Below are 12,340 nucleotides of genomic sequence, written 5' to 3'. Positions count from 1 at the left end.
TCCAGGCTTTGGGGGCTTCTGGCCAAGGCAGAGGAAGGAAGCTGAGCCCAACTCCATCCAAGATGCTGACTTCATCCTCCCCATCAAAGCCAGGAAAAAAACAGCCACACACACACCCAGACACAAGGATACACACGGGGACACCCACGCGAGAGCCCATGCGAGCCTTTGCCCTCAGCCACAGGGAGCTAAGTGGGCATCTCACAGCCACATGCTGTGCCGGCCTGCCTGACCCAGGAACACCGCACACCTGAGACCAGGGGGATCTGACCTGGGGTGCAGACACCTGTGCCCCAACCCACGTGGCAAAATCAGGCACATACAGGCTCCCGCACGTCCTTTTCACCCTTCACCTGTGACTTGGCCAAGCTACTCCTCAGTGGTGAGGTTTGTAGGGGGGTAGCAAGAACTCTATCCTCAGTGTGAAACCTGGAGTGGAGTCTCCCTCAGCCTGGATATTTCTCCACTGTGGCAAAAGTCTCCTTTTCAGCCCCTTGTCAGGGCAGCAAATGAGGCCAGAGAAACAGCCAGCAGCCTTACATGGTTGTGTCTGCTGTCCTGCCCTCTGGTGTCAGTCTCCCTATCTTTGCCTGAAATCAAAGTGCCCTTTTCCTCCAGCCCCCAACTCTCCCTCCCCCTGCTCCTGCTCCCCTGCAGCACCCAGACATCAGCCCCTTCTGCTTTCTACAACTTCACCCCACCATTCGTGCCCCCACCCCTATATCTGCCTCCTGCCTCTAGCTCTTTCTCTACCCCTAAAACCTTTCTCCTAACTTTCAGGCTTCCCTTCCCTATCTCCCCTGAACCCCAACTTCTTTCCCAAGTTTTATATGTCCTGGTGTTCAGCCAAGCCCTTGCCCAGCCACTGGCCAAGCCTCATCTGCCATTTCTCTAGGAATTTGCTGAGGTGGGAGAATGAAAAGGGGGCAGTGATCTTGAGCTGAGAACAGGATATGGACTGAGCGGAACAGACAGGGAAAGGCAGTGCAGGGACAGGGCAAGCGGAGACGCTAGGAGAGGAAGAGGCAGGGCGCAGGTGGGCACAGTGGGGCCGGGCAGGGGCTGGGATGGGGAGAAGGAGTCCCAGAGTAGGCCCCGTGCTGGAACAGGGTTTAGGCTTGAGAGGGAGGTTTCCTCCTGCCCCCAACTCTGCTCCCTGCCCCACACTGCCAGGAGAAAACTGGTGGGGGGAAGAAGGAATGGGTGCTGGGCAACAGCCAGATGGGGCAAGACCCAAGCTGGAGCAATGTGGCAGCTAGGAAAAGGTGAGAGGGGAGGTGCAGGGGAGGGAGGAGGGCCATGGTGCAAGGTGTTGGTAGAGAGGAGGAGCAACAGGTGGGGAAATGGCCGGGAAAAGAAGGCTGGCATGAGGGAGGGGGTGTCAGGTTTGGCAAAAACTAGGGGTGGGCAGGAAGAGTGAGGATGGGATGGGGAAGGACGCGGGAGGTAGGACCAGGGCTGGAGCGGCGGGATGAGGGCATTGTGGGACTCGGTGATCCCAGACAGGGAGGGGTTCGGGGTGACAGCGAGGGAGGAGGGGAGGGGTGGCAGTGATGAGGTTGGAGGGCCTGGCGGGGGTGGGAGGGGTGGGAGGACCTGCCCTATCTCCGCTCCCCTCCCTGACCTCACGCTGGTCCTCCCCTTCTCCTCCCCCTGCTCGCTGCAGCCTCCCTCCTCCTCGCTGTCGCTGCCGAGATCGACGGTCGGTCGGTCGGTCGGGTCGTGGCTCAGTGAGCCCCTGCTGCAGGGAACAAGCAAGGGGACATCCAGGGAGCCCAGGGCTGCCAAGGGGAGCCCACCCTGCCCTGCCCTGAGAACCTCCCCTCCCAAGGTCGGGGACAGAGCAGGTGCAGAGGCACTGCAACCACTCATTGCCCAGGTAAGGAACAGAGCTCTTGGGAGACGAGGGAAGAGCCCGGAGAGGTGGGGGCTTCTATCCTATCCCTATGACCCAGGCAAAGGTTGGCAGGAGAGCTCTCAGGAGAACCTCACGGAGAAGGGACTTTCTGTTGGGACAGAGGAAATAGGAGCATGCACTCTGGACTAGACTCCCCTGTGGAGGGTGTGGCTGGGAGGACGGCTCAGTGTGGTGTGGGGGATGGATGCCAAGGTTTGGAGAGGATTGGGTGGTGGCACCAGGGGGAGGTGGTTATCGGTGCAGTGGGGCTCTGGGCCCCAGAGGTGCTGGGGCTGGGGGAAACCAGGGGCTAGACTGAGCTGGTGTCCAGCTGAACCTCGGGAGGAAAGTGCCGGTGGAACCCCAAGTGCTCTGGTTGGAGCAGCTGAGCCAGAGCTCCAGGAAGGCGCCAGTGGGGGCTCCTTTGGGCATCCAGAAGGGGAGTCCCCAGGTGACACCACGTGGGTTGCAGGGTCTGGGAGGGAGGTCTGGGGGGTCTTGAGCCTTTAGGAAATGCTGAAATGGAGCAGAGTCAGGACTCCCAGGTCTGGGAAGGGCACAGAGCCTACAGAGAGGTTCCTAAAACTTGTTGTTGGCCAAGAGCTCTGCACCCATGACTCACGGTTCAGCGCGGCTGGGGTGACTGAAAGATGCCTCCAGGGGCACAGGGGCTCCGTCTTTGCTCCGTCCCCCTTCCAGGCTCCCCCTGCTTCTGTCCGTCTGAACCTCCCCCCTCTACACGTGACCTGCCCCGGGTGGGGCAGGCGGGCCCCTTATCTCGCCTGGAAAGAATTTAATGGCTTGGAAACAACTGGAAATGGAACTGAGAGGAACTACTGGGAAGCAATTAGGAAACGCCGCAGCTGCCGGCTGTCTGCTTCCCAATCCCCAGCCCCCTTCCTCTCTCCCTGGCCCTGCCTGCAAGTCTCTGGGGACCCAGCACCTCAATTCCTCAAACTTCCTTTCCCTTGAGTCCTAGTCACTTGGTGCAGGACCAGAACCTGCCTTCCTGTCTCTCTCTGCCCCCCTGACTCTTTCCCACTAGGGGTTGGGAAATTCTTTCTCTTATTTTTTTCCATTCCTCTGGCCCATTAGCTCTTCAGAATAAGGGGCATATAGATCCCCCAACTCCTCCCACACTGGCATCTCCTTGCCACCTGGTTCCAACCCAATATCTGGAACCCCCCATCTCCCTCCTTCCTTTCACACTCCTGGAATCCTTCTACCTTCAGGCCTCATGTGGCCTGAGGGGCAGAAGGAGGCATAGAGGTAGGGCCAAAATCCCCCACCTCTGGAACATCCCTCATGGAAGCCAGCCCCTCTCCCCACCTCTTGGGACCTACAGTCCCTGATGAGCAAAGTGTCAAAGTTGGCCACGACCTGAATACCCAGCAAGCTGAGTCACAGCTTGGGAAGATGCCCCCTACCCCTGCCAGCCCTCCAACTGTGGGGAGGATGCCAACAGGATGAGGCCACATCCCGCCTCCCCCCTGCAGAAAGGCGCCCCAGACACAGCAGTCGGAGGATGAGGAGGAGGAAACACAGAGACACCCAAGTTCTTTGCTTTCCTAGTGATGAGAGAAGAGTGGAACTCTTCCAAGAGTTAGAAGTGGGGAGCTGAGGGGCTGTGGTGACAGGGCAGGAGAGGGGGGACTGGGAAGGAGGCTCTGGGGGTGTAGCCTGTGTGGGGCACTCCTCTCAGCCCTGCCTCACTACTTCCAGGTTCTCTCCTTCCTGCTGGAGAGACCCTCCCCCCACCACCACATGGGGAAAGGCGCAGGACCCAGTTGTATGTGTTGGGGGGGGCACTAGACAACTCCCACAGGCTCCAGGGGCGGGGGCACCATGTATCCTCTGCTCCCCACTAGAGAGGGGCCTCCTGTTTGGTTCTCCTCACTCCAGCTACCTTCTTTGACTCACACAGCTGCCCTCTGGAGCAACGAGAAATCAGCTTTCCTAGGCATCACCTAATGAATGGGTGTGGAGGAAATGTGAAGAGATTGTGTGTGCGCGCGTGCACGCGCGCGCGCCCGTGGGCACACTCACACGTGTGTGCCTGCAGAGATGTAGGCTTATTTGGATGGATATGTTTATATGTGTACAAGAGTGTTATTTGTATTTGTGGATGAGTGTACATGAGTATATGTATGTATACATATATATCCTGGTGACAGGATTTGAGGGTGGGTCAGAGCCACCTCATGCCCAAGGCTATATATACCCCAAGCTGAGAGAAGGGCTGAGGAGCCCAGGGAAGGCAGCTTTCTTGGGCAGGGTGCCTCTCAGTGTGGAAATGCCCTGTGCCTGTTGTCCAGCACCCCTTCTGTCTCTCCTGGGCTGGCGGTGGAGTGTGATGGCTTGTAGCCATGAAAGCTCCTTTTTCTCAGACTCAGAGGAGAAGTTTAAGAGTAGGAAGTACTACTAGAAATAGCTTACTACTGGAAGTAGGAAGCCAGGAAATGTGTGTGTGTTGGCAGAGGGGCTGGTGACTGTCAGCATTTCCCTCACTCACCCTGCCCTCCTTCTTTCTCCAGCCTCTCTGGTCTGGGAGAGCTGGGCACTTGCAGACACTTCTCCTTAACCCTGGGCCTGAACCGAAGACTGGCCTGCCCCTCCACACTCATTTGTGCACCATCGCCCCCTCTCCTGGCTCACCATGAGCGTCCCCCTGCCTTTCCTCTCTAACCCTATTTTCCTGTGCTCCCCAATCCTTTCCTCAGTGGCTTCCACAAACCAACAGCACCTGCATCAAGAAACAGGATATTCTTAGCACCCCCAGAATTCCCCCACGATGCCCCTCCTGGTCACTGCTCCCCCAAGAGTACCACACTTCTGACTTGTAACGCTACAGGTTAACGTTGTCTGTCCTCAAACTTCATATAAATAGACTTTTACAGCATGTTCTGTTTTGTGTGTGGCTTCTTTTGCTCAACTCCATATTAGTGAGCTCCATCCGTGTCATTGCATATAGTCGTAGTTTGTTCTCATTGCTTTATTTAATTCCACTGGGGGAATAAACTACACTTTATTTAATCTATTTTACTGAGGTGAGACATTTGGGTAGTGCTCAGTTGGGGGCTATTCTGAGTCGTCCTGCTGTGGTGGGTACATTCCTAGGAGAGGAACTGCTGGGTCAGAGGGTTTGCATACAGCTCTAGTAGATTTAGTCGATTCTGTCAAACAGCTTTCCAAAGTGCCTGTACCATCTGGCCCTGCCAGGATCCACACCTGGCCTGCTCTCTGGCTCTGCTTCTGTCCCAGCTGCTACTTCTAACCAACTTCCAGTCCCAGACACTGTCCGTGGTCCTAGCCCTCACTTTGGTTCCAGCCCTCATGCTAGTCCTGGGCTTAAACTGAACTTTTCATTCACTCATATAGTCAATAAATATTTATCGAGCACCTACTATGTGCCGGATGCAAGGATACAGCAGCCAAGAAAAAACAGGTGCCATGCCTGCCCCCACGGACCTTACAGTCTAGCGGGCAAGATTGAGTGTGGGCAAGAAAGTAACAAAGTAATCCCACAAATAAATATGTGATTATAAATTGTTATAAATGCTACAAATGAGAGCTACATGGTGTATGATATCACATGATAGGGGGAACCTGACCTGAGCAGGAAATATTCCCTGAGGAAGTGATGTGGGGCTGAGACCTGAAAGATGAGGAGGCCAAGAGAAAAGGGAAGAGCATTCCACATAGAGGGAACCACATACGCAAAGGTCTGGGGTTGGGAAGAGTGCGAGGGACTTAAGGCCAGTGGGCTGGAGTGGTGAGAGGGAGGGACGTGTTATGGGAGATGAGATGGGAGAGGTCAGCGGGGGCCAGAGGATGCAGAGCTGTTTGTCGGTGTTCAAAGAGAATTCAGAAGGGAGACACTGAAGAGTTTTTAGGGAGAGAGGGACATCCTAGTTGCCTTTGTGAGATTGTAAGGGACAAGAGTGGAAGCATAGGGACTAGCTAGGAGGCAATTGCAGTTGTCAAGCAAGAGGCAGATGGTAGCTTAGACTATAATGATGGTAAGAGGGAGAGAAAGTAAGCAAATTAAAGAGATGATTATGAGAAAATATGGGTAAATATGATGCAATATGGTGGTGTTGAGTGGGGTGTTAGGTTTCTGGCTTGTAAAGCTGGATGAATGGTGGGGCCGTGAGCTGCAGTGGAGAACACTGAGAGGGGATGGGGTACAGGAGGGATGGTCATGAGTTCAACTTCAGACATGTTGAATTTAGGGTGCCCAAGAGGAGATGCCAAGTAAGCAGGTGGATATGTTGCTTGCAGTTAAGAGATGACTGGGCTGGTTTTATAAATTGAGGTATAGTTTGAGAATTAAAGTCATGGGTCTGGATGAAGGTACCTAATGACTAGAGCAGTAGGTCTCAATTCTGGCTGCATATTACAATTACCTGAGGAGCGTTTAAAAATACTGAATAAAATTCAGTGCCTCAGTCATTATAGCCACGTTTCAAGTGTTCAAGAGCCACATCTCTCTCCTGGCTACCATATCGACAGCACAGACATAGAATGTTTTAAAATGGAAGATGTGGTCAGTAGTGTCCAGTGATTTTGAGAGAGGTCAAGTGAGATGAAGACAAATGTCTCTTAGATTTTGTGACGCTGTGATCACTGGGAGACCTTAGGGAGAGCTGTTGGGCGGGTTGAAAGGAGATGGGGAAGCCAGATGGGAGTGAATTGAGGCATGCGTGGGATGTGGGGAAATGGAAACAGCAAGTTCAGATAAATATTTTGACAACTGTGGCCACAAAGTAGAGGAGAGAAATATGTGGCAGCTGGGGGGAGAGTGAGATTGGAGAAGTTTTTTTTTTTTTAAAGTATAACTTTCATATAATTAAATGCAGAAATATTAAGTGTATAGCTCAATTTTTTAATATGTACACATCTGTTTAACCACCACCCCGATCAAGGTACCAAATATTTCCAGTAATTCTATCTTATTTGCTAATAGCAAAGATTAGCTCTGCCTGTTTTTGAACCTCATACAAATAGCATCATTCACAGTGTTCTCTTTTTGTGTCTGGTTTCTTTTGCTTAGCATTGTGTGTGTGAAATTTGTCCACGTTGCTGCATGTAGCAAGAGGGTGTTTTTTCATTGCTGTATAGTATTCCATTGTATGAATAGGCCACAATTTATTTATCCGTTCTACTATTGATGCACACTTGAATTATTTTCAGTTTTGGCTGATATGAAAAAAATCCCGTGAACATTCTTGTACATGCCTTTTGGAGGACATATGTAGTCGTTTCTGTTACATATTTACCAAAAAGTAAGAATTGCCAGATTATAGGCTAAGTGCCTTAATAGATAACTGCCTAATAGTTTTCCAAAGTGGTTGCACTAATTTATGTTCCTGCTTGCAATAAATGGGAGTTCCACTTGCTTCATATTCTTGCCAGTATTGAGCAATGACAGTCCCTTTAGTTTTAGCCATTCTGGTGGATATTTGACGGCATCTCATTGTGGCTTTAATTTGCATTTCCCTGATTACTAGTTTTGTTTTATACATATTTATGTTTGTTTTTTGTATGTTTATCACCCCTTTGGATATATCCTTCTTTGGAGTACCTGTTCAAGTCTTTTGCCAATTTAAAAAACTGAGTTGCCTGCTTTTTGTTTGCTGTTTTTTGTTTTTTGCTGAGGAAGATTTACCCTGAGCTAACATCTGCTGTCAATCTTCCTCTTTTTGTTCGTGAGCCACCGCCATAGCATGGCCACTAATAGACAAGTGGTATAGGTCCTCACCCGGGAACCAGGCCTGGGCCGCAGAAGCTGAGTGCGCTGAACTTAACCACCAAGCCACCAAGTCTGGCCCTGAAGAAGTTCTTTATCTTAGATTTTAATCCTTTCTCTCACTCTCAATCAATCTCTCTCTCTTGGGGCCAGCCCCATGGCTTAGCGGTTAAGTGCGCACGCTCTGCTGCTGGCCGCCCGGGTACGGATCCCGGGCGTGCACCAACACACCGCTTCTCTGGCCTTGCTGAGGCCGCGTCCCACATACAGCAACTAGAAGGATGTGCAGCTATGACATACAACCATCTACTGGGGCTTTGGGGAGAGAAAGGGAGAAAAAAAGAAAAGGAGGAGGATGGGCAATAGATGTTAGCTCAGAGCCGGTCTTCTTCAGCAAAAAGAGGAGGATTAGCACTGATGTTAGCTCAGGGCTGATCTTCCTCACAAAAAAAAAACAAAAATCTCTCTTTCTCTCTCTTTCTCTCCCCCCTCTCGCTCTTTCTCTGCGTATACATATATGTGACATATATACTGACATATCTCACATATTTCCTCCCACTCTGTGGCTTGCCCTCTTATTCACTTAGTGGTGTCTTTTGATGACCAGAAGTTGTCACTTTAATGAGGTCCAATGTGTCAGTATCCTTTTTATGGTTAAGTTTTGTGTGAAATTTATGGTTAAATTTTGTGTGGTTAGATTTTAAGAGTCTTTGCTTGCTCTAAGGTCATAAAGATTTTCTCCTATATTTTTTTCTATAAGATGTTATTCTGAAAGGTATTGCTTTGCCTTTCACAATTAGATTCACTAGATTCATCTCAAATTAATTTCTGTATGTGGACATAAGATAGAGATAGATGTTTTTTCCATATGGATCTTCAATTGACCCAGCACCATTTATCAAAAAGACCATCTGTTCTCCTCTCAATTGCAGTGGCGCTTTTGTCATTAATCAGGTGGCCACATAGGTGTGGGTCTGTTTTTTGCACTCTCTTCTGTTCTATCTGTCTATCCTTGCACCTTTATAATAAGTTTTGATATTTGGTAATAGAAAGCCTGAGGGAGAGGGTTTTAAAAAAAAAAAAAACAGGAGATATTTGAGCTCATATAAAAACTGATGGGAAAGATCTAGTTGAGAGTGAGAGGTTGGATAAAAGAGAAAGAGAAAAGATAATCTACACCTTAAGGTTTCTGAGAAGACAGTAGGAGCTGGGATCCAGGTGCTTGTGGAAGGATTGGCCTTATATACTCATCCGCTCATCCATTCACCATAAATGTGTTGGATAGCCCCTGTAAGCCAGGCACAGGCATCCAGCAGTGCCAGGACACACGAGGTCCCTGTTCTCATGGAGTCCCATTCTAGTGGTGGGAGAAAGATAAACGCGTACCCACACAAACAGATGATCAGGCAGCAGTAATGCCACGAAGAACAGAAGCAGGATATTGTGATAGAGTCTGTGCTGGAAGACTGCTCCGGCTGGGCATCAAGGAAATCCTCTGGGAGTCAATGATGTGTGAGTTAAGATTTGAACAAGAAGGAGCCAGCCTTTAAGAGCTGAGTGAAGAGCATCCAAGACAGAGGGAACATACAGTGCAAAGGCCCCAAGGCTGTGTAAACTTGTAGTGTCTGTGGAACAAAAGGCCAGTGGGGGTGGAACAGTTTAAAAAAAAAAATGGGGAGCAGAGTAACCAAATGACATCAGAAAGCGAGGTAGAGACCAAATCTGCCCAAGGGGAGTATCCCTTAGGGTTGGGCTGAATGTGGATTTTTACATACACAAGAGTTGTAGATTAGTTGTGGGTGGTGGGACTGTGGGTGTGTGTATTGACAAAGAGGAGGAGATCCATCTTGTCTCTTCTGAGAAGCTGCTCTCACATGTGCCCTCTTTCCCTGCAGCCTCCTGAATGATGGCAGCCCAGTGTTCCCTAACCTCCAGCCTGGCCCTCCTGGTGCTGCTGGGCACAGTCCAAGCAGGCCCTTTCTCTCCACGGTCCAATGTGACACTCCCAGCCCCACGGCCCCCTCCCCAGCCAGGGGGCCGCACAGAGGAGCCAAGAAGGGGAAGTCCCTCTTCTCAGCTTTATGAGCACACCGTGCAAGGAGGGGAGAAGCAGGTGGTGTTCACCCACCGCATTAACCTGCCCCCTTCAGCTGGCTGTGGCTGTCCCGCGGGCACTGAGCCCCCTGTCCCTGCTTCAGAGGTGCAGGCCCTCAGGATCCGGCTAGAGATTCTGGAAGAGCTGGTGAAGGGGCTCAAGGAACAGTGCACTGGCGGATGTTGTCCTGCTGCTGCCCAGGCTGGCACAGGTGAGCAGATGATCACAGGAGGGGCACAGACAAAGAGGAAGGTGGAGAAGTGGGTTAGAGTTGGGTGGGCATCACTAGTCCATAAAGGATCTTGGTATGAGTTAGAAAAAGACACCCATTCCTCGCCTTTGGGGGTGGTGAGTGCAGCCCAGGACAGGACTCTGAGAGGAGCCACCTGGCTACATGTCAACCCACCCCTCCCCCCAAGCATATGCTAGGGCCCTGGGAGGTCACATATATTGACAAGGAGCAGCTGGAAACTAAGATAGCCTTATGAAATGAGGCTGGCCCTCCCGGAGGTGCCAACTCAGAGCAGCACTGTGCGGGCTCAGCCTCGCCCCCAGAAAGACTGAGGCCGTCCTCTCTCTCTTACTCCAGGCCAGACGGACGTTCGTAGCCTTTGCAGTCTCCATGGCGTGTTTGACCTGAGCCGCTGTGCCTGCTCCTGCGAGCCGGGCTGGGGTGGGCCCACCTGCTCGGACCCCACAGACGCCGAGATGCCCCCTTCCTCCCCACCCTCAGCCACCGGGTCCTGCCCAGATGACTGCAACGATCAGGGTCGCTGTGTACGCGGGCGCTGCGTGTGCTTCTCTGGCTACACTGGCCCCAGCTGTAGCTGGCCCACCTGCCCCGAGGACTGCCACGGCCGCGGGCGCTGCGTGCAGGGCGTGTGCGTGTGTCGGGCGGGCTTCTCGGGCGACGACTGCAGCCTGCGCTCCTGCCCTCGGGGCTGCAGCCAGAGGGGGCGCTGTGAGGACGGGCGCTGCGTGTGCGACCCCGGCTACACTGGCGAGGACTGTGGGATGAAGAGCTGCCCTCGAAGTTGCAGCCAGAGGGGGCGCTGCGAGAATGGGCGCTGCGTGTGCAACCCCGGCTACACTGGCGAGGACTGTGGGGTGAGGAGCTGCCCCCGGGGCTGCAGCCAGAAGGGGCGCTGCGAGGACGGGCGCTGCGTCTGTGACCCTGGCTACGCCGGCGAAGACTGCGGCTCGCGGAGCTGCCCGTGGGACTGTGGCGAGGGCGGGCGCTGCGTGGACGGCCGCTGCGTGTGCTGGCCGGGGTACGCGGGCGAGGACTGTAGCACGCGGACGTGCCCGCGCGACTGCCGAGGCCACGGGCGCTGCGAGGATGGCGAATGCATCTGCGACGCAGGCTACAGCGGGGACGATTGCGGCGTACGTAGCTGCCCTGGCGACTGCCACCAAAGGGGCCGCTGCGAGGACGGCCGCTGCGTGTGCTGGCCCGGGTACACGGGGCCTGACTGTGGCGCACGCGCCTGCCCGCGCGACTGTCGGGGCCGCGGGCGCTGCGAGAACGGCGTGTGCGTGTGCAACGCGGGCTACAGCGGCGAGGACTGCGGCGTGCGCAGCTGCCCCGGGGACTGTCGCGGCCGGGGCCGCTGCGAGAATGGCCGCTGCGTGTGTTGGCCCGGGTTTACAGGACGGGACTGCGGCACGCGCGCCTGCGCCGGCGACTGTCGCGGGCGCGGGCGCTGCGTGGACGGCCGCTGCGTATGCAACGCGGGCTTCACGGGCGAGGACTGCGGGAGTCGTCGGTGCCCCGGGGACTGCCGCAGTCGCGGTCGCTGCGAGGATGGCGTGTGCGTGTGCGACTCAGGCTACGAGGGCGAGGACTGCGGCGCGCGCAGCTGCCCCGGAGGTTGCCGAGGTCGCGGCCAGTGCTTGGACGGGCGCTGCGTGTGCGACGACGGCTACTCGGGCGAGGACTGCGGCGAGAGGCGGTGCCCGCGCGACTGCAGCCAGCACGGCGTGTGCCGGGACGGTGTGTGCACCTGTTGGGAGGGCTACGCGGGCGAGGACTGCGGTCTCCGTACCTGTGCCTCCAACTGCAACCGGCGCGGCCGCTGTGAGGACGGACGCTGCGTGTGCGACTCAGGCTACACCGGCCCCTCCTGCTCCACGCGCACCTGCCCGGCCGACTGCCGGGGCCGTGGGCGCTGTGTGCAGGGAGTGTGCGTGTGCCACGCGGGCTACAGCGGCGAGGACTGTGGGCAAGAAGAGCCTCCCGCCAACGCCTGCCCTGGGGGCTGCGGGCCCCGGGAACTGTGCCGCGCGGGCCAGTGTGTATGCGTCGAGGGTTTCCGAGGTCCCGACTGCGCCATCCAGACGTGCCCCGGGGATTGCCGCGGCCGGGGAGAGTGTCGTGAGGGCAGCTGCATCTGCCAAGATGGCTATGCAGGGGAGGACTGCGGGGAAGGTGAGCGGGCAGCCTTTCCCAATATGCTCAGTCAGGGACTGGGAGCCGGAGCTGGTTGGAAGGCCTGAGTCTGAGGCCTGGGAGCTCAGGGATGTGGAGAAGAGTAAAGAGTGGTCGTATATTGGAGTGGGGCGGCAATCAGAGGAGCCAGGGAGCCAGTGTCCACCAGGG

General features: G+C 54.5%; 1 protein-coding gene across 1 annotated transcript in view; it reads left to right on the top strand.

Moving 5' to 3' along the window:
* The window catches only part of TNXB (tenascin XB), a 61,480-nt gene that overhangs the window by 3,728 nt on the left and 45,412 nt on the right, over positions 1 to 12,340 (top strand). Inside the window, exons 2-4 of the mRNA XM_087438383.1 lie at positions 1,667 to 1,879; positions 9,542 to 9,952; positions 10,331 to 12,169. Of these exons, the coding sequence (XP_087294509.1) occupies positions 9,550 to 9,952; positions 10,331 to 12,169 (2,242 nt within the window). The 5' untranslated portion in view covers positions 1,667 to 1,879; positions 9,542 to 9,549. The remainder of the gene's footprint in view (positions 1 to 1,666; positions 1,880 to 9,541; positions 9,953 to 10,330; positions 12,170 to 12,340) is intronic.

The sequence above is a fragment of the Ceratotherium simum genome, chromosome 13, assembly GCF_057802395.1.
Source record: "Ceratotherium simum simum isolate JZ-2026a chromosome 13, ASM5780239v1, whole genome shotgun sequence".
Classification (NCBI taxonomy): Eukaryota; Metazoa; Chordata; class Mammalia; order Perissodactyla; family Rhinocerotidae; genus Ceratotherium; species Ceratotherium simum.
The sequence above is the reverse complement of the archived record's forward strand: the minus strand, read 5'-3'. Positions and strand labels throughout refer to the sequence as shown.